At 43.1% G+C, this 27,580-nt stretch overlaps 1 protein-coding gene across 1 annotated transcript in view; it reads right to left on the bottom strand.

The window, feature by feature from the left end:
- Positions 1–202: 202 nt before the first annotated feature.
- Positions 203–27,580, bottom strand: part of CD58 (CD58 molecule) — a 36,514-nt gene continuing 9,136 nt past the window's right edge. The window contains exons 2-11 of the mRNA XM_065626763.1: positions 23,997–24,296; positions 23,085–23,339; positions 21,010–21,114; positions 18,633–18,692; positions 18,371–18,427; positions 15,939–15,986; positions 14,266–14,337; positions 9,761–9,829; positions 9,363–9,431; positions 203–5,355 (exon numbers count right to left, since the gene is read on the bottom strand). Coding sequence (XP_065482835.1) covers positions 5,342–5,355; positions 9,363–9,431; positions 9,761–9,829; positions 14,266–14,337; positions 15,939–15,986; positions 18,371–18,427; positions 18,633–18,692; positions 21,010–21,114; positions 23,085–23,339; positions 23,997–24,296 — 1,049 coding nt within the window. The 3' untranslated portion in view covers positions 203–5,341. The remainder of the gene's footprint in view (positions 5,356–9,362; positions 9,432–9,760; positions 9,830–14,265; positions 14,338–15,938; positions 15,987–18,370; positions 18,428–18,632; positions 18,693–21,009; positions 21,115–23,084; positions 23,340–23,996; positions 24,297–27,580) is intronic.

The following is a 27,580-nucleotide window of genomic DNA, read 5'->3' as shown; positions in this document are numbered from 1 at the left end:
ATTGCACAGGATGAATACAGTGTATTAGATGAACAGGTATCGTTTCTGGGAGCAATTTCAGCCAGCTCCTCCAAACAATAATATTTTTTGACCATTATTTCTCAAATTAATAACAGAAAGCAAGTCTTTGTCCAAGCAGGAAAACAAGCTACAGGTTTACCCTTACCACAATACACGTAACAAATGACATCTTTGTGTGGAAATTTATTAAAAAGTTACTAAGAAGTAGACAGCATCACCCTGACAAACCTGTTGAAGGTACAGTGGAGATGGACACTTGGCTCAGGAGCTGTGACATACATATATATACACACAAAAATATATCACTTTGGGTTAAAAATTATTTTGAGGATTAGTTACTGACTTTTAAGGTTAAATAAAAAGTGTGAGTATATATAACAAAAAATATATGGCACCTTAACAAGTTTTTTTTTTAATAAATTATGAGCAAGTATTTACAGACAGCAGTAGAGGTAGGATAGTCCCGCTCTAACAAAAGGTCCTGTTGAACACTCCTGCAACACAGCTGCAATTAGCAGAAGAAATTGTGCAAGTGGAAGTAAACATCTAAGTGGTGTGTGCAGCAATAAGGAAAGATGTCAAGTTTTCCGTAGCGTCTCTGCTTTCTACAAAAGGACAGGGCATGAGCATAAGTCACCTGTGATCCTTCTTATACTGTTCATAACTGTTAGGTTTCACTACCAGAAAAAGCACACAGGAGTAGCTTAAATGTCCTACAGAGCTGTCTAATGTAAAAATCTGTTGACGGGCTGGCCAAGTTCATAAGGAAAGCTCTGAAGTAGGAATGATGGGGAGATCATAACCCAGAGCTTAGTAGTGGACAGGCAGGGGTCCAAAGTAAAGGCTACAGGTGACAGGAATAAAATAGACCTCAGAAGAAAACAAACAAACAAACACCAAAAACAAACAAAAAACCCCCAAACAAAACAAACAAACAAAAAAGGTGGCAGAAGGAGACATGCACAAACACATGCAGCATGGAAAGCAAGCAGGAAGAATTATAGTTCTCCATAAGCTTGCAGAATGACAACATTGTTGGAATAGCTGAGACATGGTGAGCCAGCTTGCATGACTGGAGCCCTGCAGTGAATGTGTAGAAGCTCTCCAGGAAAGTCATGGAGGGAAGAGAAGAAAAGAGGCTGCCCCTCTGTGAAAGAGTGGCTTGAATGTGTGGAGTTTGGATACACAGCAGGTGACAGGGTGGCTGAGAGCTCGTGGGTCATGATCCCACAAAAGGCCAGTATGGATGACAACATGGTTGGACCATGCTACAGGCCACCAGATGAGGGTAAGGAAGGAGGTAAAGGCTTCTCTAAATAGCTCAAAGAAATCTCTGACTGGCAGACTGGCACACAGCGGGGAACTTCTGACATCTGCTGGAAAGGCAATACAGCAATTCAGGCAGTCAGGAAGATTTTTGGGCAGCATCAGGGACAACTCCTTCACACAGGCTACCAGATGCTCCAGCAAGGTCTGATGTGCAGCTGTGTCTGCTGCTCACTAACAGAGAAGGACTGGATGGGGATATGGTCACAAATGGCTGCCTTGGCTGTAGTGACCAAAAAACAGCTCCCAATCCTATAGAGTGGAAGGTGAGCACCAGAATACAGGCCCTGTGCTTTCAGAGAGCAGACTTCTACTTACTCAGGTAGGCAGGGTTCCATGGGAGACAGTTCTGAAGAGCAAAGGAGCTCAAGAAAGCCATCAGGTCTTTGGGGAGGACTTTCTCCAAGTGTGAGCACAGGCCATCCCTATAGTCAGGAAAACAGGCAGGCAAAGCAGAAGATCAGCTTGGCTAAGCAGGGAGCTCCTGTCAGGGCTCCAGTGCAAAAATTGCTTATACTGGATGTGGAGGCAGGGGCAGCCTGCAGTGGAGGAACTTCGGAACACTGTCCAGGCAGGTAAGGATGGTGTCAGGAAAGTCAAGGTTCAGCTATATTTAGACTTGCAAAGAACATCAAGTGCAACAAGAGCTGCATCTGCTCCTATGTTAACTGTGAAGGAATAAAGGAGGAAAACATGAGCCTGTTCTTGAGTTGGTGGGGGTTGGTTTAAGGATATCAGACAGAGAAAGCTTAGTTACTTGATGTGTTTCTTCCCTCAGTCTTCATTAACAAGGTCTCATGGGCTCTCTGCTTAGTCAAAGGGCTCAAGAAAAACTACCAGGATTACTTGGGAAAATTTGATCCACGTCAATCTGTGTGACTTCAAAGGTGCTACGAGAGCTGGCTGATGTTAATGTGAGTGCTGTCACCTTTAAATGACCACAGAGATTGGGGAACTCACTGACGACTGGGAAAAGGAAAAAGGTGCACTCATTTTTAAGAAGGACAAGCTGGGGATCTACAGGCTGGTCAGCCTCACATTCATCCCTGGGAGAATCACAGAGCTGGCCCTCTCAGGACACATTTCTGTGCTCGTGGAAGAGAAAGTTGTTGAGAACAGTCAGCATACATTTAGCTAAGGGTAAATCATGCCTAACCAACCTAACTGCCTTCTATAACGATGAAATAACTAGATTTATGGATGAGGGGAAATTAGTATTTTTATACCCTGTCTTTAGCAAGGCTTTTGACACCATCTCCCAAAATATTTCTGTGTCTAAGTTAGAACATTATGGCTTGAAGGGGTGAACTAGACAGATTCTTGCATGGATAAGGAATTGGCTGGATGTCCACATCCAAAGACACTTGGTGCAGTCAACGGCTCAGTGTACAAGTGGAAACAATTAATGAGTGGTGTCCTGCAAGGTTCTGCACTGGGACCAATACTATTTAATATCTTCAATGACATAGATAGTGGGGATTGAGTGCACCCTCAGCAAGTTTGCAGATGACATCAAGTGCATCCTGGTGTGATTTGTGGTCCAGCTGATACACTCAAGGGAAGGGATGCCATCCAGAAGGACATTGACAGGCTTGAAAAGTGAGCCCATATGCAGCTTGCAAAGTTCAACAAGGCCAAGTGCAAGGTCCTGCACCTGCAATTCCTAATATCAGTACAATGTGGGGGATGAATTGAGAGTAGCCCTATGGAAAAGGACTTGGATATACTAGTGGACAGAAAATTAGATATGACCCAGCCAATTGCACCCTGTGCTGCATCAAAAGAAGCATGACCAGCAGGTCAAGGGGGGTGATTCTCCCCCTTAACTCTACTCTTGTGAGGCTCCATCTGGAGTACTGTACCCAGCACAATAAAGACAGGGACCTGTTAGACCAGGACCAGAGGTGAGCCATGAAGATGATCAGAGGGCTGGAACATCTCTCCTGTGAAAGAAGGCTGAGAGAGTTGGGGCTGTTCAGCCTGGAGAAGACTTCAGGAAGCCCTTATTGTGGTCTTTCAATATATAAACAGGGCTTATAAGAAAGACAGAGAAAACATTTTTACCAAGGCCTGCAGTGACAGGACAAGGGGCAACAGTTTGAAAGAGGGTAGCTTTAGTTTGGATATAAGGAAGGCATTTTTTACTATGCAGGTGGCAAGACAATGGAACAGGTTGCCCAGAGAAGTTGTGGATGCCCCATCACTGGGAGTGTTCAAGGTTAGGTTGGACAGGGCTTTGAGCAACCTGATCTAGTGCAAGATGTCCCTGCCCACACCAGAAGGGTTCAACTAGATGATCTTTAAAGGTCCCTTCCTACCCAAACTAGTCTATGATTGTATAGACAGGCAAAGAATTGATTGGATGATTGGGCTCAGATGGTAGTGGCTACGGGTCATACTCTACCTGGGTGGCTAAAACAAGTGGAGTACTACAAGGGTCTATGCTGATACTGGTCCCATTTAATATCTCCATCAGTGGTCTGGAGGAGAGGATAAAGTGCAGTCTTGTCAAGTTTGCAGATGACACCAAATTGGGGAGAATCAGTCAACATGCTAAAGGGTTGGGCTGTCAGAGAGATCTAGACAGGTTAAAATGTAAAGGAGGAACCACTTGCAATAACACAAGCTAAGGGTCTGGCTGGCAGGGGAGCAGTTCTGCTGAAAAGAAGCAGGGGGATCTCAGTAAGCAGCAAGCAGAACATGAGCCAGCTGTGTCCCCTGGCAGCAAAGGTGGCCAACAACACCCTGGGCTATATTAACAGGAGCTTAGTCAGTAGATTGAGGGTCGTGATTGTCCCCCTGTACTCAGCACACATTAGACTGCATTCAGAATGCTGCATCCTATTTTGAACACCTCCAGGAAGAGAGATATCAATAAAATTGGAGCAAGTTCACTGGAGGGCTATCAAGATGGTCATAGCACTTGTACTGTGAGAAGAAGCTGAAGGCACTGTGTTTGTTCTAGCCTGGAGAGCTTCTGATCTCTGGTTATCCTTGTCAAGCCTTCACGATTCTTTACACACACCAAGTTCAAAATCAACTGAAATGGCTTTCAGCTTTCACTAACAACCAGCATGCAGAAGTCAGGAAACATGCGCCAGAGCTTGATGTTTTGAAAACATTAATACATTATATTCTTTTGAGCTTCAGTGTATTTACAACCTCAGCTTTCAAGTTTTCTTTCCAGTCACAAGCAACCTAAAAACATACTATCAGTCTTTAGAAATCGGTAGGTTGACACTCTCTTAGAATAATGTGAAACAGAATCTAAAACATTAAAAAAACCCAAACACTAAAAGCGCAAAAATATCAAAAGTTCAAGGAAAAAAAAAGCCAAACTGCTGCTAGGAGTGTCAGCTTTGTTCCAATGCAACAATAAACTACACTGTGGCTTTATCACAAAGTCAACCACCATCAGGAGATGATCAGTTTGCCAGTCTTCTGCCAACTCCAGGAGATAGTTATCTTGGAGAATATTTGTCTGGAGCATCAAGTTCCTGCTAGAGAACTGAGACTAGCAAATGGGAACTTCCATCCACCTGGAACTGCTGAAGAATGAACCATCTTTCTTCTGACTGTAACAAGGTACTGATCCAAAATTGCACAAAAAGCCGATCAGTTTTTGATTGATCCACATTCATGCAAATGGATATGATTTTGTTGATCTCCAAATACCAATTATAAAAGAGGCCTTAGCTCTTACATTTTGTGTTAGCAGAAAACTGTTTCTTAAAACCATATACAAAAAACACAAAAGATTTTGTTCATGATTCAGCCTATTTGTCCTCATGCAGTGACGCTAGAAAATGAGGCTGCCCCTTCTGAGAAAAGAAAAATAGGCACTGTAAACAGTTCAGTTAGTCTTAAAAGCACTTCTTTCTGGATTACTTCAGTGCTGGTGGAAAACCTCCAAGAGAAAAGATAGCAGCTCATTCGTCATTGAATTCTATGGCTTCTCTTCCACTGTTGTTTGGTCCACAAAGCAATTATTTGCTTATGATTTAAGATCTGAAGCAAAAGAAAAAGCAAAGCACATAAGTAAATTATTATGTCTTCTCTTCTAGAAATTGAACTAGTCATACAAGAATACTGCAGGCTTTAAATAATTAAATCTTCACATTTTATTAGTAAGACATTGTCACGTGATCCAAAACAATCCAATTTCAGCCGCCATGTGACCCATGGTATCCACTAGTCACTTTACCCAAATTATCTGCTTATGGTTAGACATGTTCCTCTGCAATTGGAGCAGGTTAAGAGCATTTATCACTTGCTGCCAGCCACCTGCTAAGCAGGTGGTTACTTCTGAGACTGGTCTGATTCCATGACTTTGGATCACGTAACAAGGCACTTAAGACACCATTTTTATGCAAAGGTTCAGGTCTAAAATCTTAGTATCAGCTATGAACCACACAAGCATGTGATGTTGCTGCTATTTCTTCCACACAGTAATGCCAGGTGCTTTTGGAGTTTTCTCTTTTAAAGATTGCGAACTAAGCTCATATTTGAGAAGCAAGGAAACTGAAGGCAAAGGGAAGTTACAGTGCAGGAAGTTTGAATCCAGCAAGTTCAAGACTACGTGCCCAACACAACTCACTGCATGCAGCATGCATCAACCTTTAACCAGGCCAGTTTCCAAGAAAAGCATACACAAGGCCCATTTACATTGTGTTCCTATCCTGGTACACACAGAGCAACAGTATAAGGGGAACCAACTGGATATGCCAAGGCACCGTGTCATTCCGTCTTTGCTCCTATTTGACAGCACCGTCCCTCCCTTCCACTGGCCTCTAGCTCGGCATCACTCCAACCTAGGGTAAGATGCCAGGAGACAGCCAAGGAGAGCAGGATATGTTGACACATGGCACTCATCTCTGTAGACAATGAGAAAAAGAAAAATGTCCCTAGTCTGGTTCTTACAAGGCTTCTGGATAGGTCTGAAGTACTTTTACGATTTGTATCCTTAAAATCCAAGCAGGTTTACCGCTTTACCTACGGCTGACTTAGGCCAGCCTGATGGCAGGACTAAAGAATGTGACCTAGAAGCCAGGCTGGGGGTGGGGGGGTGCTGCTATTTGCTTGTGTCTATACAGTGAGAGGGTCTGAATATGAAATTAGTGTTCTCCTTTCATTTTATAGCTGTGGTGATAAGCATCAGGTTTCACACTCCCCACAGAACATGCAAAATATTCTGTCCCCACACAGCTCACAAACAGCAAAGAAAGCACATCTACCTCTGATGTCTTGACATGACCTAACAACATAACTGTTTCAGATGCCAAACCTTTAAGCATGATGTAGGAGCACAGTTTAGCCAAGTGAGTAGCCCCTGCAAAGCAGCACATCACATAGGCCAAGCGCAAAACGCTGAATTACTTCATTTGGTCTTTGGTGTTACTCCTTGGCAACTAACAGGATCTGACTCAGTTATTACAAGATACCACAGCTTCCTTTCCAGCTACCCAGCCCTGTTTCAAGTCTGTTCCTTCTTTCATGATCATTTCATTGGCAGTTTCTTCTGCATCAGAGTCAGGTGTCTTATACTCAGTCCTAATTCCCTCCATTCATCCATGTTTTCTGACATTCGGAGATTTTTTTTCACATTTTCAACACTGTCTTCAGCAAATATCTGAATGTGATTGCTTGGCTGGTAATTTAACAAAAGAATCAAACCTGGAAGAACAGAAAACCCTGCAGTGGTGAGGTGCCACTAGCATCCCTGCACCCCGTGCATGTCAAGAATCTTTAAATTGATTATCGGCATTGGTCTCCAAAGTAGAGTGTGCGCAAAGCAATCCATTGTGGTGCAGGAAGAAAATATTTTTACACCATTAATAAAATTAAAATACTGTTTATTTCATCCTTATCTCATCCTGTTTTAATTTCTATTTTTGTGGATGTTTTATAACTTACATAATACTCAAGTACAGTAGCACATGTACATAATTTTTAAACAAATATACATAAATTGGGTGTGTATGTTCAAAATATTTTACTGATGGAGTAAACAACCAAAAATACTTGGAGACCACTGATCCATGATGAAAAGCAGAAACCAGCATGAAACCCCCACAGTTACACAACTTCACTAAGGCCTATCTGACAGACAAAACAACATTTTTCCTTTTCTTTTGAGGAGATGAAAATTGTTTTCAGTCAATCTGCAAACTTAATTTCCTGTCAAATAAAAATGCTTTGATACACACTGCCTTATAGTGCAAGTCTCTAAAACCAAGATAAGTTGATTGCCCTTATTAGATGGATTCAAAGTTCAGCAACAGTCCTCAGTATCATCTTAATCTATGTAAACTTTGCAGACACACCAGCAATAAGAAAGTTCTATTCCATATTTACCTACAGTTTTCTTTGACTGAGTTGTGTTATGTTTTTTCAATTTTTTTCTAAGCAGGCCATGAACTTCAACTATATCCCCTGGGAATCAAGGAATTAATGATTATTGCTGGCAGCTGATTTCACTTCCCCATGCTGCCATTGAACCTGCTAGGTTAGGGAAATTACTTCTATCTCCACCACCTCGCTGCCATGAAGACCAAAAGACTCTGAGATACAGCACTATGCTATGGTTTCAAATATTCTGCCTGGAACCTTCCTGTTTCACAGATAGGACCTTTGGCTTTTCTACAGATAAATATTCAGCAGGATTTTCTGCAATACTACCAGGTGCTTTGGGAGCCAAACTTAGAGTGTAGTAACTGCTTTCTTGGCAAGGGCTTGACCTTTCTGTGTTCTTTGCCAGATTTAGAGGTCTCAGTAAGACCTTTCACTATAAACTAAAGGTCAATGATCTCAGCTCCAAATTTATGATCTTTAATACTTCTTGGGAGTCACAGTGTAAAACTGATTAGTAACAAGAGTGAAAACAGTCAGCATTCCATAGGCTTTTGCTGCTCTAGGGAAAAAAAAGTCTACAGAAACAAGTATTCTGGTCTGGATGGATGACAGACTAATATAAGCCCTTGCCTGTGCAGTTTATTGGAGGATAGTGCTTATATCCTTCTGTTATCAGATATGGGACAGAATTAATCTGAGTTTTTATATTCTCCATGCTGATGTACTCCAAGAAGCAGCTGTGTGACCTCACAGATGCTCTGGTCTGCACACATACCATAGAAAACAGATTGAGAGGGCAAAACAGCTTGGGAGATGCATATATGGATGCCTGTTATGCCTCCATGGTAAATGCAGCATACAGAACTGATGACTGAGTAAAGGTTCTAACTAATGCATGGAATATGAAACAACTGCTGTGAAACATTGTGTCCTTGCAGCCTGAATGTCACTAATATCCATAAGATGTAATGTCGACCAACAACTCTCCCACACATGGTAATAATCAGTTTTCTTATTCCATGTGTCAGCCCTTAGGCTTGCTGGTCTGTTTATTTAGAAGAGCTTTCACACCATGTCCATATGTAGGTTTAAAAAGCAAAAAACACCACAAGAAAAACACAAGTTAAGTAAACTCTGCATTCTTTGCGACCAAAGAAGACACATCTGCACATCTAAGCAATAAAAGCTCAGTGTTACACAGTATCTCCCTACTTCAATACGATGTTCAACAGCATTCATAATTAACAAGGTAGAACTGCAGTTCAGAAATCTGACACAAAAGCATACTGCCTTACTGACACCTCAGCCACTATAAGCCTTTATCACTTGTTAAGACACAGAATAAAGTAAAAGTGCAAGCATGAGCAAGAGGTGTGTTAATAATGAATGTTAATGTCAGTAATATTTAATCCTACAGTCTTAAACTGGCTAAATCGGCCAGTCTTCTGAATACTTCCATCAAAAACACCTGATTTCCTAGCGCACATCACATACACATGTACCCACCACACGTTATCTTCCCTCCTAATAATTATCACTCTGTTTTCTACTTGAGCAAAAAAAGGAGTCGGGATTATAACCAGCCTGGCCCACCACGGCCGCTCCCAGCCTCTGTGACAGTCTGCACACTCTCCCATGACACAGGGAGCTTCATCCTCACAAACCTTTTTCACTGCAGCTGGGAGAGTTGCTCAGGTGCTCTTCATTTCCACCTTCTGCATCCCTGGTCACTTCTGCAAGGACAACAGGCAACACTCAGACAATCCTGCAGCTCACAACACTCCCCCTCTCCATCCCGGATGGATCAAGAGTAATCTGTCTGAGAGGTGGGCCATTTGTTCAGCATCAATAATAGCCCTGACCAACATCCTCTACCCCCATGGGGCCATCATACAATGCCTCCCCACTGTCCTCCATACCCAGCTCCGCAGTGTCCTCATGCTCCCTTCCACACTCCGGGAAGGCCAAGCACAGTCGGCACCCATGATGCCATCCATAACTTCACATCAAGAAGTGCAAAAGTCACAACAAACACAGGCCACTCCATAGCACAGGCACTTACCTCCTCCATTTACATCACAGTCATCTGCATGCTTGGCCAGCAAGCTGCTGTTCTCCGTCTTGGAAATGTCTGCAGAGAGATAAGAAGACAACTACAGTTCCGTGCCTTGCTCGGCTTCAAGGTACTGGCATCGTAAGAGTGAGTTACTAGCTACAACTCTGCATGTTGCAAACATTATCAGCTAACATTAGAAAGCGAACACCTATTCCCCAGGACAGTTCCCCACCACAGACCAGGCACACAGCTCTCTCAGTCACACCACAGCCAACTGCACACTTGGATGTTCAGGGTGCTGTTCTGCAAGGCAGAGTGTTCTGAAAAGAGATCACAGTAGGGCTACTGTCCTCCAGAGTGTACCTCACTGCTTAACTTCATAGTGGTATCAGTCATTGCTTAGAGATGAGTCGCCAGCTACAATTCATAACTCACACAGAATCACTCAGGTTCACTCAGAGAGGGAGCCTAGAAGGTCTCAAACCCAACACCCTTATCAACGAAAGCTCAATATTCAGTTCTAGACAGGTTGCTCAGGATTGTCTCCAGTCAGGTCTTAAAAACCTCCAACAAGACAAACTCCACAATGACTCCATGCAGCCTCTCCTAGTGATTAGTTATGATTAGAGGCAGAAATATTTTTCTCCATATCCACACAGATCTCTCTTGCTTCATTTTAGGACCATCACCTTGATACTCCGCTAATACACCTCAGTAAACAGCCCAGCTCAGCCTTCTTATCAATATCCCTGTAGGTACTGGGAGCTGCTGTTATGTACCCTGAAAGCCTGCTCTTCTCTGGGGTTAAACAAGCCCAGTTTCTTCAGCCTCTCCTCACTGGTGGTACTCTGCTGAACTTGCTCTGATTTATCAGCACTTTTCCAGCACTGAGTTGGCCACAAACTAGATGTAATACTCTACATGTCATCTAACAAGTGTCAAGTAATGGAAAATAACCATTTCCTTCAATCAACTGGCTTAAGAACTCCTTAAAACAGCCTGGGATGCTATTAGCCACCTTTGTGGCCAGGGAGCACTGTAGACTCCTAATGTCCTGTCCATAAAGACTCCCAGGTACCTTTCAGCAAAGCTGCTCTCCTGCCAGTCAGTCCCCAGCCTGCATGAGTGCAGGGTGTTGGTCCATCCCGGTGCAGGACCCTGCATTACCCCTGCAGAATTTAATGAGGTTCATGCAGGCCTCTACCCCTCCAACTCCCTCTGAATAACAATCCTGCCCTCATACCGATTGTCTGCACTCCACATTTTGCCATCATCTATAAACTCATTGATGCTGTTTTCTCACCCTCGTTTAGGTCACTGAAAAAAGAGACCTCTGTAGTACTCCACTTCCCTCTACCCGCAGCCTTGATAATCTAGCAAATTTTCCACCCATGCAGACAGACATCCATCCAGACAGGACATCACAGCTCAGGACTCCAACAATGCTGAGGGACACTGCATAAAAAGCCTCGCTAAAGTCAAGGTATATGACACCTATTGTTCTCCTCTCATCCACAGATCTAGTCATTTAATCCATAAAAGGTTGTCAACTTAGTCAACTGTGATTTACATTTATTCTTAGTCATCATCTTCTGTGACCAGAAACATGTTCCTAGAAGACTTGCCCCATGATTCTCCCACACATGAAAGTGAGCTCGACTGAACTGTAGTTCCACAGAGGGACCTGTTAGCATTTTTGGAAGATAGCGGCAATGTTTCCCTTCTTCCAGTTATCACAGACATTCTCCAACTTGACTTTTGAAGGTGATAAAGAACATCCTCACAATGATATCTGCCAGCTCGTGTAGCAACCCTTCTATCAGGCCCCATAGACTGGTTTAGGCCAGAAATCCCTGATTTGGTCCTCTTCCAATACGAGCAGATCCTCTCCTCCCTGAACCTGTCTCTAAGCAAAAACGCCATAGAGGCTGTCAAGACGGAAGCAAAGGTAGCACTCGATATCTCAGCCTTATCTACATCTGATATCAGAGAATCAGATAATGGTTGATGTTGGAAGGAGAGTATGGAAGTCACCTTGTCCAACCCCACTGCTCAAGCAGACAAATCTAGAAAAGGCTGCCCACGACCATGTGTCCAGATAACTTTTGAATATGTCCAAGGATGGAGAGACTATAGCCTCCAATGCATTCCAGTGCTCAGTCACCCTTGCAGCGAAAAAGTGTTTCCTGATGTTCAGACAGACCAATGTTTTAGATGGTATCCATTGCCTCTTGTCTTGTCACTGGACTGGCTCTCCCTTCTTCATTTGCTCCCATCAGCTATTCATACACATAGATGAGAAGGCTCAGGGGGATCTCCTCATCAGGCTGAACAGTTACAGCTCTCAGCCTCTCCTCATTTGAGAAAAGATATCACAGAATCACACAACAGTTGAGGCTTGAAGTCATCTTGTCCCATGCTCCTGCTCAAGCAGGCTCAACTACAGCAAGCTGCCCAGGACCACATCCAGTCCCTTGGTCATCTCCATGGTCCTTCACTGTAGCTCCATATCTCCCTTGCACTGAGGAGTCCAGAACAGGACTCCAGGTGTGGCCTCACCATTGCTGAGTAAAAGAGAAGGATCACTTCCCTCATGTTGCTGGAAACGTTCCTCCTAATGCAGCTTGGGATGCCGATAGCCTTCTTTGCTGCAAGGGCACACTGTTGACTCAAGCTCACCTTGTCCTTCAGGACCCTATGTCCTTTACTGAAGAGCTGCTTTTCCAGGTGACTGTCCCCCAGCATATAATGGAGCACGGAGTTACTCCTCTCCACATGCAGGATTTTGCATTTCCTTTTCTTGAACTGCATGAGGTTCCTGCCAGCACGTTTCTCCAGCCTGTCAGGGTCCCTCTGGATGGCAACACATCCCTTCAGCATGTCAGCCACTCCTCCCATTTCGTATCATCTGCAAACTTGAAGGCATACTCTGTCCCACCATTCAGACCATTAATGAAGACGTTAAAGAGAAATGGACCCAGTATTGACCCCTGGAACACACCACTAGATACTGGTCTCCAACTAGAATTCATAGCAATGATCAAAACCCTCTGATCTCAAACATTCAGCCAGTTTTCAGTCCACCTCACTGTCTGCTCATCTAGCCTAAACAGGGTGTTTCAAAAAGATGGTCCCAAAACGCCCTGTGTTGTGACTTCAAATTGGGTCCATCTTTTTGAAACATCCTGTACTTCACCAGCATCAGATATCACTAAATCAATCCCCTGTTCAGCAACAAGCCCACATTTTTCTAGTTTATTCTTTTACAGATAACCTAGCAGTGGAAGCTGTTCTCATTACCCTGGTCACCACATAGTGGGCTTAAGCTTCCCTGAGCCTGGCTTTCCTGACATCACCCTTACCTACCCAGACAGTGTTCCTACATTGCCCCACTGCAGGCTGCCCCTGCCTCCACATCCAGTATAAGCAATTTTTGCACTGGAGCCCTGACAGGAGCTCCCTGCTTAGCCAAGCTGATCTTCTGCTTTGCCTGCCTGTTTTCCTGACTATGGGAATGGCCTGTGCTCATGCTTGGAGAAAGTCTTCCCTAAAGGCCTGATGGCTCTCTTGAGCTCCTTTGCTCTTCAGAACTGTCTCCCATGGAATCCTGCCTACCTGAGTAAGTGGAAATTTGCTCTCTGAAAGCATAAAGTCTGTACTCTGATGTTCACCTTCCTTACTCCTTTTGGGATCGGGAGCTGTTTCTCGGTCACTACAGCCAAGGCAGCCATTTGTGACCATATCCCCATCCAGTCCTTCTCTGTTAGTGAGCAGTAGATACAGCTGCACATCAGACCTTGCTGGAGCATCTGGTAGCCTGTGTGAAGGAGTTGTCCCTGATGCTGTCCAGAAATCTTCCTGACTGCTTGTATTGCTGCATTGCCTTTCCAGCAGATGTCAGGGAAGTTAAAGACAGATACACACACACACACACAGATACTATCTTCCACTAGAGACAAGGAAGGTCAGACTGACTCCATTTCCCAGAGGAGCAATGTCTCCCAACCAGGTTTCCTCTTGGTGAAGCTTCCTCTTGGTCTCATCAACTCTTGCTCCTCACTTAAGTGCTTCATGTGCACACACTGGGGACTGGAGGCCCTCTTGCAGAGATCTCCCAACAGGCAGCATTAACCAGAAGATCAGAAGCCAGCATTTCAGCAGGGACTGCCACTTGACCAGTATTCTCACATCACACTGACTAGGATTATTTATTTTTTTAAACCCCAGTGATCTCCAAAACACAGATCTGTATGCTCTGCTGGGGTTATTTCCAAGGGTGGTAAAAAAGCAAGACTCATTCTGTCCTTAATTATAGCCTTAAAACTGGTTAATTATGCTACTGAAACTCCTGCACAGAGGACAGGTAGTCAGCACTCATGGCACAATCCCATCCAGTACCTCCATTGAGAAGCACTACACACAAGTCACTCTAAGCCTTCAGCTCCAAGGGATCCCAACCAGTTTGCCCACTGGGTCATTACCACTGACTGCTCCACAGAACAGGCACTTACCTTCCAGATTTACACCATTGGTAACTGGCTCCTTGTCTTCCAGGACACTGTCCTCCTCGTTCACTCCTTTGTCTGAAGAGAAATCAGAGAAGAGCTACAGTCCCTCAGGAGCACGCTCCGTTGCTTCTTCCCCACACTAGCCTAGGTCATTGTTTGTGCCGACCAGAGCTCAGCAGCACACCTTCTCCTCTGCAGCTGTTACACACTGCTATACCACCAGCAGAAGCCCTATTTACAATTGCTTTGTGCATTATAGAGAACATCATAGCCTTGCCTACGTGCTACCTAGGTGCTGCAGGGTGTACTGCACAAAGGTGCACTGACTCCATGATGTTCCCACTCTATACTGCAACAAAATAAAGTGTTTTATTTGTTCCACTAGTCTCCAGACAACCTTCACCTACAGACCTGATCATCTTTTGCCTGAACTGTACATTTCCGTCCTTTCTTCCATAAAATAAACCTCCTTCTCCTATCTCCATGTCTAGGTATGTGGCAATAGCTTATCCATGTCTATACATGTGCAAATAGTTACACAAGTGATAAGACAATCCCATAGTACATCACACCTTTGCCATCTGCTACACAACCCCTATTTCTTCAGATGAGGAAAGCTGTTCTATGCCCATTACAATTCATGCAGGAAGAATATGTGGCGAAACCCAGGGGCTCCTGGGTTTCCTTTTCCTTACTGTCATCATTAATAATTTTTCCTTTAATCAGGAAAAACTTCTGCCTTCTCCAACTCCCTTATTATCAGCTACTTGTGGAAAATGGTGGAAGAGTTTGTGAGTAAATGCATCTCCAGTACAACAGCCTGGGAGAAAAAAAAAAACCACACACCATACCCATATTTTTTTTCCCCACTTGAACTATAAAATTCATATTTCACTATCCCTCTGGAGTAAAAAGAACTTCTACAAAAAAAAGTCCCAGAATTTCCTTCGAATTTACACTGGCTGTACTAGGAAAACAAAACTGTGGCTTTGCTTAGCTGCCTGATGAATGCAGTCAAATAAACTTTCCAAGAGCATAGAGCAAGTGGAAGATATCGCATCCAAAAATGGTGCTTCTATAAGGAAAGAAGCCTGCTGTATCTCCCAAATTAGCATTTTGCAAGCTTGTAAGCATCCCATCTCTAAATCCATGTGTTGAGGCTCAGATCTGTTTGCCATCAAAAGAAACAAAGCTTTGAAACCACAGCATTTTATTATCTTAGGTCCTGCTTGAGGGTTTCTCTCCAGCAGAGAGCAAAGATCACCCACCCATGATGAGTTAATATAAAAATATCCTTGCACTCTTTTGCATGCAAATAATAGGTAACACTAGAAAAAAGGGTAATTTGCTTATTTACTATAAAAAAGGGTTCCCTCATACATGCTTAGTTCTTTTTTCCACAGATGGTGAAGTGATTTGCAAACACAGCATGCAGCATCATTCTCACTATATCAAGAGCAAAGCTGATGCCCCAAGAAGGTATCTGCTCAGTGCTGTTTAACAGAGACAAGGATCCAGGTCTTTTTGACTTCTCATTTAGTGATCTACCCATCAACATTCACTGTTTCTAAGGCAACAGGTAATATGCTAATATGTTTTGGACTGCAAAAGACCATGTGCAAAATTAATTCCGCCTTTCATGTTCCCCTGGTGTAGGGCACCATCTCACTTGTTACCTGCTTCAGGCTTTTCATTCTCATCATCAACAGCTTGTGAAGGTGTAGCTGCAAGCAAACAGAAATCTTTTTTAGAAATGAGCGGGGACGTAGCACAGTAGGCTGCAAAATATGCAACTCAGTTTCATTATAACACTTCTAGAAAACACTCCTGAGAACCAGTATGTTGTGCCACGCTATTGAAAGACTCAAAATTAATTTCAACTTCAACTTTCCTCCAGCAACCACATAAGGTCCCAGATCATAACCAGTGTTATCTATAGTTATGCCTACAGCTTTACAAAATCTTTCTGAAGTGGGTTTACTTAAGGTGATAAAGCCATGCAGATTTGCCATAAGAAGCCAGAGAGAGCTGAGAAGGGAATCCACATCTCCTTTCTTTACTTCATCTATGTATTGTACTAACGCTGGGACTTAGAACCCTTTCCCTTTGCAGACTTTAAAGAATCTCTTATCATGGGTCATTCTAAAGTAAATTTAAGTGCAGTAGTAAAAGGGGGGATGTTTTGTTTTGTTTTCCCATTCTTCTCCTTTTTTCGCCTCCAAATCCATCAGTAGTCTCTAGACTTCTCTGAACCATGGGATAGAATAACAGCTTTAACAAATGTATGAAAACATCAGAATAAAAGTGAAGTTCTTTATCCAAAAAATCCAGCTATAAGACTTTGATATGCTTGGGCAGCAGGGGAAAGGGAGGGAAAAACCCCAAGCAAACCCCGCCCTCCCCCCCAAAAAAAACCCACACCAAAACCAAACCCTTGCTTTCATAGAACTGCCTCCCTACCTGTGGCATCTTTTCCAGGCCCATCACCAAGGACCTCATCATGTTTTTTTTTAAACTCCAACCCCATTAAAACATTAAGAAACTTTAGAAATTACATATAAAGAGCAACTTCAGAATTAAACATACAGAGCAATCCAAGAAACATCGTGCTCTGGCCTTGTGCTAACTTCAGCAGCTTGTGTAAGAGACCAGGCAGAATATCCCACATGAAGCCACTGTTAGTTCAACACCAGAACACTTCAACAGGGCACTGAGCTTGTATCTGACGGCAAGAGCTTTGGCCATTTGGTCTGGTGACCTCCATAAAGTATTTTTAAGAGTCTTCCCCTGCCCTCCCTAATCTGCTTGACTGCCTGATTGAGTTTATTTCATAAGAACAGACTACAGTGGTTCAGCAAGATGCATACATGTTAAAGCTGGAACATGTTAGCATCATTCACCCTTGTGAAAGGAGCACAGCTGAAAGGCTGCTGAAAGGCTGCCCCCCTTCCCTAGCTGCTTGCCCTGTAGAGTGATTCCCACATCCCAACACATAGATGCGCAAGCCAGAGAACTGAGTAAACTTGCTGCAGATTAAAGTAGTAAAAGAAAAAAGTGAGCAGGATTAGAAGGAACAGCAGAAGCACAAGTAGAGATCCGGACAGGGAGACAGGAATGCAGACAACTCTGAGAATCTGTACTGCTTGCAGAAGGGCATCTTGTAAAGAAATCATGGGTAGGCAGCAGACTGGTAACTAATGGAAAGAGGTGAGAAGTTCCTCCACTGACTGTCTTCTTCCCTCATCTTGACTGTTACAAGAAAACAGGTCTGTAAAATGAAGAATGAATCAAAAGGTGCTGCCAACAGATTTTTTTCTCAAAAAAGTGAAAGGGGTTAGAGAAAGAAAAGGAGACAATTGCACCTTACCCACAGGATGTAAGCATGCACCAGAGTCATGAACCGGCAAAGTGCAGAGTTCTGCAAGGACCAGAGTTCTACACACCAGACATGCCCACAACATGCCCATCTTCACCAGTCTTATTTTTCAATATATGACCAAGGTAAACTAACAGCAAACTCCTGCCAGTCTGATGCGATAATACCTTCAACAACCATCATTAAATCTATTGCTACATGCACAGCACCAACCCCACCCACTGGAACCACCAAGCTTTCCAAGTCAAATTCAATGCACAGAGAAAAAGGCTAGCTGCCCCATTTCCAAGATAGGGCAGCAAGAAATTGCCATGAGGGACACTGGGAATGAGCAATGTATTACATTCATGCCCAGCTCTAGGCACTTCCTTCAACACTGGGTTTATATAAATAATAAAATTTATCAACGAAGTTTATATAAGTGGGACAGCTCCCATTCTCCTTTGTCAGAAGCAGAATTCACCTCCAAAGAGAGCTGCTGACCAGGCAAAACTCAGGCCCTTCACTGTCAGTAATTCCACCAGTCCAACTAACACGTCCACTAAGTGCAGGTCCCTATAATTATCCAATATTGGACCTCAACCGAGGCTTGAAGGCCGCATGTGCACAAACTGAAAATCAACTCAAAACCTTACACGCTGCAAAAAAGGAAAGAGCAGAAGAGCAGATCAAACACTTTGTTCCAACCAAAAGCAGTTTAAAAACATCTATACTCCAATACAGGTTTCTTACCTCTGTCTGAGTTAGGCTGTTCTTGGCTGTCTGCAGGGCAAAGTAGCTGATGTTCTCCTATAATGAAATTTGGTTTAGAAAGTACATATTAGTGACCTAGAAAAAAACCCCTACACTCTGTAAAACAACTAAGGCCTGAAAGAAAACTTACTACTTTACCTCTCCAATTAAAGACTGTACTGTCATAGAGAAAAAATTTACAAGCCTAGACCAACTTAAAGCAATACTCTGATTTCCATTTGTGACACTGTAGCTCTCTTACCTGAGCCATGCACTGGACTGTTCTTCTGAGCAGCTCTTCCTGTTCCCAGTTTAGTTCTACCTGCACCAAAACAAATAGAATATCTGGAGAAATTACTCAGAAATAAAGTTTTGTGCCTTTGGAAACTAGCTGACCGTCTCTATCCCCCACCCCCCCAATTAAAAAAAATAATTAAAAAAAAAAAAATCACTGTGGACACATAACTGCCTACTTGACTTGAGGAAAGAAGCAGCAGTGAAATACTGTTTTGGGGCAAAGACAATCAGTGATAGATCAACAGAATGGGCCTCCTGCAACAACAAGTTGGAACACATCAAACCAAATCTAAAGCAGAGTTTAGCACTTTGTGACTCTGAGTCTTGTTCTTAAATTAGCAAATCACATCTTCTGTTTGATTTTACCTATGAAATGTTTGTCCTACTGAGGTATAACAAGTTTATTTTCTAGCATGGTCAAACCTTTGCTGTTTCAAGGGAAGCAGTTGAATTGTTTCAAGCCTGACTGATGGCTAGTTATGAATGACGTTCTTCATGCGTTGATACCAAGCACAGTGTTGTTCGACATCACCAACATAGACAAGGGCACAGAAGGCACCCTCAGGAAGTTTGCAGATGACATCAAACTGGAGCGAGTTGGGGATATGCTGGAGGGCAGGGCTGCCACTTAAAGGAACTTCAACAAGCTGGCAGAAAAGATGTGATGCTCAAAGGCCAATGTAAAGTCCTGCATCTCTTTAAATCACCTCATGGAACAGTACAGACTAAGCTCTGCCTGGCCAGAAAACAGCTGTGCAGAAAAGGACCTGGAAGCCTTGGTGGATGATGTGTTAAACATTGCTCAGAAATGTGACCTTGCAGTAGGAGCCTACTGGGCTGAGTTAGCCAAAGTGTAGTCAGCCCATCAACAGAAACAATCCTCTCTCTCTATTCAGTTTTTGTGACACCACATGTGGAGTACTGTGTCTTGTTTTAGGTTCCAGATAAAGGAAAAAACCTGACATTCTCAATCTAGTCCAGCAAATATCCACCAAGATCTTTAAGGGGCAGGAGCTGTGCAAAGAGGTGCTGAGAAAATTGGGTTTGTTGAGCATAAAGAAGGCTAAGGGGATGGCTGATTACAGTCTACAATTAACTTGCATAGAAAACAAAGGAAACTCCTCTCAGAGGTATAGAACAAAAAGACAGGCAGCAACGGCTGCAAGTTGTAAAAGGGAAATCCCTAACAGAAATAAGAGAAATACCCTTCCCCACAAGGGTGATTCAGTGCTTGAACACGTGCTAAAAGAGGCTGGGGGATTTCCATCCTTGAAATTATTCAAATTTTGACTGGACAAGGCCCTGAGCAACCTGATCTAGCTTTGAGGTTGATCCTGCTTTGGGCAGCAAGTTGGATTTGAAAACTCCAGAGATTCCTTCCCACCTAGTTTATTTTACAATTCCATGCCAACAGAAACTAGATGTGAGAATGATCAGAAAAGCATAAGGTCCACATGCAATATACAACAATGTATGCTCTGATTAGAGCCTCCCTTGAGAATACCAATTTGTCCTTCCTAGACTGGAGATGCATCCCATGTTCTTCACCCTGCAGCCACCCTTAAGTGGTGACTCCACCCAGAAGCCAACAGGAATTGTCCATGCAGAACACTAAGGATGAAGCAATGTATTCCTGTTTGGGACTCCCTCAAACACAAAGAGAAGAAATGGTGTGCACCTCTTTTTCAGGTCAGAATACAATCTGACATACTAACCTAAAAAGGTGGCAGCAAGAAACGCACAGTGATAGCTTATAGTTATCATTTCCAAATAAGCTGTCAGATTTACAAAAAAGATACCCAAATTCAGTGAAGGAATGGATCAAGAAACAAATCTAGTACTCCAAGATGATGGCAGTACAGGCTGACAGGAGGCACAGAAGTCCCTATGTATCAGTTGAGCACAATGAGTTGTCAGATTAGACTTGGCATAAGGTTTTCAACGGGTCCTGGTGTTGGCTTGTCCCAACAATAAGTCTGATCTTGAGGGCAGCTTTATGATGCTCTCAGAACAGGCAGTGAAAGCACACTCACATAGGAATGGGAGAGGCCATAAATACTTGGTAAGTAGAAACACACAGTAAATTAAACACCCAGTTTGAAGAAGAAATATACAAATACAAAGTACAGTGCTTCCCCAGTACACAGAGCCCAGTATCTGAGTGCAAGGAAGTTCAGTATATTATTTCCTTCAAATCTACTAGCCTTTGCCTAAGTTGTACTTGTCTCTACTACTGTATTTACAATACATCCCACAGTCAGAAACTTTCATACATTCTACAGAACCTTGGATGAGCATAATCTTGAAGCATGTTAAGCTCAATTAGGAAATGCTATACGTACCTCTTTTGCATAGGCGGACTAGTATTACTACAACTAAAATTAAGAGAACAAGAACCAGAAGCCCCACAGGAAGACCAACTCTGCTTCTTTTGTGATAGCTGTATCCTTTAAAAAAATAAATAACAACTGGTTAGTTAAAAAGCAACCGTGTGATAACAACTTAGTACAAATACCACCTTGAGTATGTTTTACAGCAATTTGCTTTTAAAAATGTAACCTCAAGAAATTAATGCAAAGTCAGTTATTAGCAAAACCCTAAGCCAGCTCCTGGAAAGTTACATGGTAAGTACCTTAGTTCAGTGAAGGCACATCACTGCTTGAAAGGTAATGGCTATTCCATTTTTTGGCCTACGAAAGGCTGAGCCAGATCTCAGCTAAATGAAATTTCAGCAAATATCTTGTATTGGGTTTGCACAGTAAGGTTTTGGTGGTAAGGAGGCTGCAGGAGTGGCTTCTGCGAGAAGATGCCAGAAGCTTTCCCCCAGTCTCTGTCAGACAGAGCCAGTGCCAGCCAGCTCCAAGACAGACCCACTATTGCCCAAAGTTGATCCCATCAACAATGGTGGGAGCACCTCTCCAATAACATATTTAAGAAACGGTAAACACCGCTCGCTGCACAACAGCAGTAGGGAGTGAGAATATGTGAGAGAGATTCTCCTGCAGCCGATGGAGGACCCCACACCAGAGCACGCAGATTCCCAAAAGGTTTGCCGGCAGGACCTATGGCCCCATGGGGGACCCACACTGGAACAGTCTATTCCTGAAGGGCTGCACCCTGTGGAAGGGATCCACGCTGGAGCAGTTTATGAAGAACTGCAGTCCATGGGAAGGACTCACCTTGGAGAAGTTCACAGAGGACTGTCTCCTGTGGGAGTGACCCCACACTGGAGCAGGGGAAGAGTCTGAAGAGGAAGGACCGGCAGACACAACATGTAAGGAGCTGCCTGCAACCCCCATTGCAATCCCCCTGTGCTGCTCAGGAGGAATAGGAGGTAGAGAAATTGGGAGTGAAGTTGAGGGTGGAGGAAGGTGTTTTACATTTGTTCTTGTTTCTCATTATCCTACTCCTACTTTGACTGCCAATAAATTAAATTAAATTTTCCCCAAGTTGGGTCTGTTTTGCCCATGACAGTAATAGCTGAGTGGTCTCTCCCTGTCTTTATCTCAACCCACAAGGCTTTTGTTGTATTTTCTGCCCTGTCTCATTGATGAGGGGAAGTGATAGAGAAGCTTGAAGGGCACATGGCACCCAGCCAAGGTCAACCCACCACATGCATTTCTAACAAGTCTCTAACAAATAATTCCAGTGAAGGAGGAAGAACTCTATACTAGTAAACCATGAACATGACTTTTCCACAGAAGTGGGAAATTTTGACCATTATGGACTGCCCTACATACCCTACAAACCAAATGGTTCCAAACACGCTCTCATCCTATGGGGTTTTTTGTTTGCTTGTTTGCTTTTGTTGGTTTGTTTGATTGGTAGAGGGTTTTTTTGTTTGGTTTTGTTTTGTCTTAAAAAAAGCAAGCCTCAAGCTGACCTGAAGCTCAAATGAGGCTGTCCAAAAGCAATAAGCAAGAGCAGGAAAACTCTTTTCTCCTTTTTATATCTGTCTGTAAAGGAGGAAAAGCAGCATGCTCATTGAGTCATGAACACGCTAGATGAGAAATTATTTTAATCTAATGGCTGCTAGATGACTCACTTGAAATGACTCAACAGTTTCATTCCCGTCCATGGAAAGCAGTACAAAGAGCACAATAGTCATTAGCATTAATTGCACAAGGCCAGAAGATTCAGAAGAGATCTTCTAAGTGTGCCTCCCTCTTTATCATTGCTCATGTCAAGTCACAGGTCAAGGTTTTATTCTGTTGAGAACCCTGCAAAAAATTTCTTTCCACAGAGGATCAAACTGGCAACCCTTCCACCAACCTTAGGCACAATTTCAGTAGAAAAATCACTTTTGATGCTTTTTACTCTTTAAATTCTAAGTCAGTAGAAATCTTACAGTCAAAGTCTATGCTGCTTCCCAACCTAGCCTCTCAGCCTTGTGTATAAAACCTGACCCATTCATTACCTTTTTCATCTGGATAGCATTTGGCCAAAGAGATTTCAGAGCTCTTTTCCGTTTGAGAGAATTTAATGAAACACGTCGCTTTCTCAGAAGCATCAACTTTCTCCTTAGGGATGAAAACTTCCTGGGTCTGATGAGCGTCTGGTATGCTACTGAACTTCCAAGCATAATTCAAAGGTTTCTGGAAATCTGCTGTACATTTTAACAGAAGGTCATCACCACTGATGTTGCAACTTATTTCAGGTTCTGAAGGGGGAGCTAAAAGGAGAGAAAACATTCTGTATTACTTTAGTTATAAACTGCGCTGAATTTTAGCACTGGACAAGGGCTGGAGCAACAAGAGCAGCAGAAAAATACATAGATAAAAGTGTACGTGTGAGGTGTGTGTTTGGTGCATGTGTGCAAGAGAGAAATGCATTTCTAAAAGTGGCCCGGTTTGTGGTTCTTCCATGCCTAGTTTGAGACTCCTCATGGTTCATTGTCAACAGGACTCATATATAGGCTGGTAAAATATGTTTCCCAAAGACTAGTAGTGAAGCCGCGTAGATCTGCACAGGATGACGCCACAGATATTCAAGCACATACAATAAGCCTGCAGGAGCATCTCTAGTAGATGCGTACTGCCTGGAATAACTTGGTCAGCTTGCTCAAAGAGTTTGGTTATCTACCTGAAAGTATACAATGTGCCATATATACACATTCTAGAAGTCATTCCTGGGTTAGTAATGATGGGCACATGAATTAGATGCCACCTTTGAAATTTTGTTTGAAGTGCCTAAGCAACTTGACAATAGAGCCAAAGAACAGCCTGCTCTGTTTCTGTTTGCTTCTCTGACAAATAAACAATCCCCTTTCTAGCTTTCTTAAAGCAAATAAAGCAGAGCAAATTCTTTATGCAGTTGTTCTTCTACTTACCCAACACAGAAAGTATGAAGGGGAAGACATTATTTTTTTCCAATGAATCCATGTAGTCTAACACATACGTGCCAGCATCACTGTTTTCCAAATTAAAAATAGTCAAGGACCCATCCTCCTTGCTAAGGAAGCCTCTATTCTTGAGAGGATCAAAATATGTTGTTTCATTTTGCCCTTCCCATTCAGCCACTTTATCCTTGTTTTTTGTCCAAAAAATTTCCACTATTTTTTGGTTTATTTTTACTGGAAAAGTAAAATTTTCTCCCGCGATACCAAACACGTCCTCACAGTGACTGTGTGCTACAGGGGGAAAAAAAAAAAAAAGAAGTTACTTTAACAATTGTTTTATAAACTATAGCTTGACTAATGCTGTATGCGCTATCAGATACATTCAAATTTAGGTTAGAAGCACATCACAATGTCACGAAGTAAGACATGAGTCAGTTAAGAATTACCCAAACACATCCTGTCTGCAAAATCACGTGACAAGCATTGCAAAGGGATCCAACTTCCACATTCTGGTCCCACGTAGAATCCTTGTCCTCATTTTCCCTAACCTAAGCTCCTCTATCCTCAGTACTTTCCCTCTGTTCACTCCAATTAGGCCTCCTGCGCATGGTCTGGTGAAAAAGATGAAATGAAGAACTGTCATCACAAGCAAAACCTATCTCAGCATCTTGTTGCAGAATGCAGAGGCTCCTGCTGAGCAAATAAACTGCAATTTTCCCAGCATGAATATTCACAGAGTTAGTAAAAAGCACACTTCTGACAGAAAATTGCTACTCGGTTCAAAGCACCTGCTCTGAAATCACGGAAATAATAGGGATTTCCTTTGGAAATGTCACTTAAGCAAGTTTTATTTCACAGTCAACGCATGTGAAATAGCACCTCAACCTCAGATCTAGCAGAGCTACAAGCAAGAAAGGGGACCTGTCCAGAAACCTTAACTGCTGTCAGTTTTGAATCAATCATATTCTGCTAAAAAAGGCCCAAACATTCAATGCAAATAAACAAACAACAACAAAAAAGAAAGCAGAAAACAGATTTTCCCTAGTTTTTATTAAAAACCGCTATATGTGCCAAAAAAAAAAAAATCTACTGATCTAACAGATTAAAACAAGTTCTGCTTAGGGGAAGGGATACCGTAAACCACTAGCATCTGTGTGTCCCTGCTTCAGTCTCCAGCAATCACCTCCTACTTCCAAATAGCTCTGAATGGCTCTCAAAAAAACCCAAAATAAAAATCACAAGTCTACTGCCATGGCAGACATGTACCTAGACATAAACAGGTCAATACTCAGTTCAAGTTACACTTGCATTAAGGACTCAATTCTGCTCCATGGTACCTGATAACTTTTTACTACTAAGTTGAAGGAAGAGCACAATTAAGATATAAATGAGGTCTCATGTTAAGGCAAGATTCCTGACATGCACCGTGGAAAACTTCTCTTTGAACAGTAACTGTGCATGCTGAAAGAGAAATATTTCAGAAGCCTACTCCTCCAGCCAGCTGCTCCCAAGTAACAGCTACTATTTCAGGTTTGTTTTGGGTTCAATTTTTTTTTTTTTGATTCCTAAATGGCATCAAGTCAAGAACCCACCAATAATCTATCATTCTGTGCTTCCCTTGCTTCTCATGTCATCATCATACGAAAACTTACTGCTGTTCATAAATCAATGCAGATACTACAGCTTTATCATGTCAAAACAAGAAGTCACTTTGCTGTATACAAGTCCAGAACACAAAGAGTAGCCCATCTTGCTCCACATCCATTAAAGCAGTCGGGAGGTCAGCCAGGCCAGTCATTAAGAAGATCAGCTTCCCCATCGGCAAGGAACAAAGCTCACCAGCACACTAAGTGTCCTGCTCTTCTGCCTGGTGCCACCCCACATAAACAAAGACTTTCTCAGACAGGAGACTGAAGGCAAGTAATTGGAAACACACTTCTGCATGCTTGGGTACAGAACCGCATGCACAGAAGGTCTTCTCTTTGCCTTACTTCTCATGCACTATCCAATTGAATGAAATATAACAAGGGCAAGTGTAGAGTCTTGCATCTGGGCAGGAACAACCTCACATTCCAGTATAAGTTGGGGAACAACCTGTTGGAGAGCAGTGTAGGGGAAAGGGACTTGGAGGTCCTGGTGGACAGCAGGATGACCGTGAGCCAGCACTGTGCCCTTGTAGCCCAGAAGGCCAATGGCATCCTGGGATGTATTAGAAGGGGGGTGGTTAGTAGGTCGAGAGAGGTTCTCCTTCCCCTCTACTCTGCCCTGGTAAGACCTCATCTGGAATATCGTGTCCAGTTCTGGGCCCCTCAGTTCAAGAAGGACAGGGAACTGCTGGACCTGGACACCTTCCTGTGTAACCTCATCTAGGTGTTCCTGCTCCAGCTGGGGGATTGGACTAGATGATCTTTTGAGGTCCCTTCCAATCCCTAACATTCTGTGATTCTGTGAATTTGTTAGCAGTTTACCCATGAAAGTTCTCATGCCATTACAGTTTGTACTTCTTGCTGTGTGCCCTTACACTTTGATCTTTCCCAGGAATAGCAACTGAAAAAGTAAACAGGGTAAGGAGGGCTCAGTTATCAGTCACACATTTTTTTTTCCAACACAATCTACCTGCCTTTGTCTTCTATCCTGTTCAGACAGATTTAAACATATCATTTTCTCCTACTGCTCCAGTATGAGCATCTCTTTGCACCCATCTCAGTTAACAATTTCCAGAAAAGAGAAGAACCCAGGAGCTCCAACATTTGTGTTTGGAGACCACAAGAATGCAGGATGCTGGGTAAGATGAAACACTGTTCTGATCTGATGAAGCCTGAAGTCTCTAACAAGACTTTTGTTTCATAAGGACAATTTCTAGGAGTGTGTTTTCCTCAATAAGTCATCTCTCGCTGCCTAGGGACCTGTAGTACATGGAGAAAAAGCTCCCTGCTCTACCCACTGTGAAATTCTACCTCTCAGTAAATTTGGCTCACAGACTCACCAAGTTTTGGTGAGTCTTGTTTTGAGTTTTGGCTCACCAAGCTGTGGTGGCTTAACAGCAGCACACATAACCCAAACCACAGTGGCTGCTGACAAGAGCAAGGTAACACACCTCTCTACTGTGACGTGCAGAATAAACTCTACAACTCGAGTTATAAAGCAGGTATGTTTATTCTGGCGCCAGTATGCATGGGAATCTTTTCCAAAGCATGCATCCCTTTGTTTCAGAAGGTAGCCATTTTTAGGTTAACACATCATACATATTCAGAATAGGGGTTGGATTAGTACAATTAGTCCCAGAAATAGGTGTGGCTATTACAATCATTTCTCAGAACTCATTATCATAGGGCTCCTCCTCTTGGTGCATGCGCGTTGCCACCTGGTGGTCGTGGGCCAGGGTCTTTTGGATGAGGGCTCGCAGTCTCCCTCACTGTGCACTTTTTACCTTTGGTCAGGTATGCTGAGTTGGCCAAAGCCCAAACTGCTGAACTGGTTATAACTGGATTGTCCTCCTCCTGTGTGCTGGAGCTTCCCATTATCTTGTCCACCAAGGATGCAGTTGGGCCCTTATCTTTGTTAGTTAAGTTGTT

This window comes from Caloenas nicobarica, chromosome 1 (assembly GCF_036013445.1).
Source record: "Caloenas nicobarica isolate bCalNic1 chromosome 1, bCalNic1.hap1, whole genome shotgun sequence".
NCBI classification, from domain to species: domain Eukaryota; kingdom Metazoa; phylum Chordata; class Aves; order Columbiformes; family Columbidae; genus Caloenas; species Caloenas nicobarica.
Note: the sequence above shows the minus strand (reverse complement) of the source record. Positions and strands in the feature narration are given on the sequence as shown.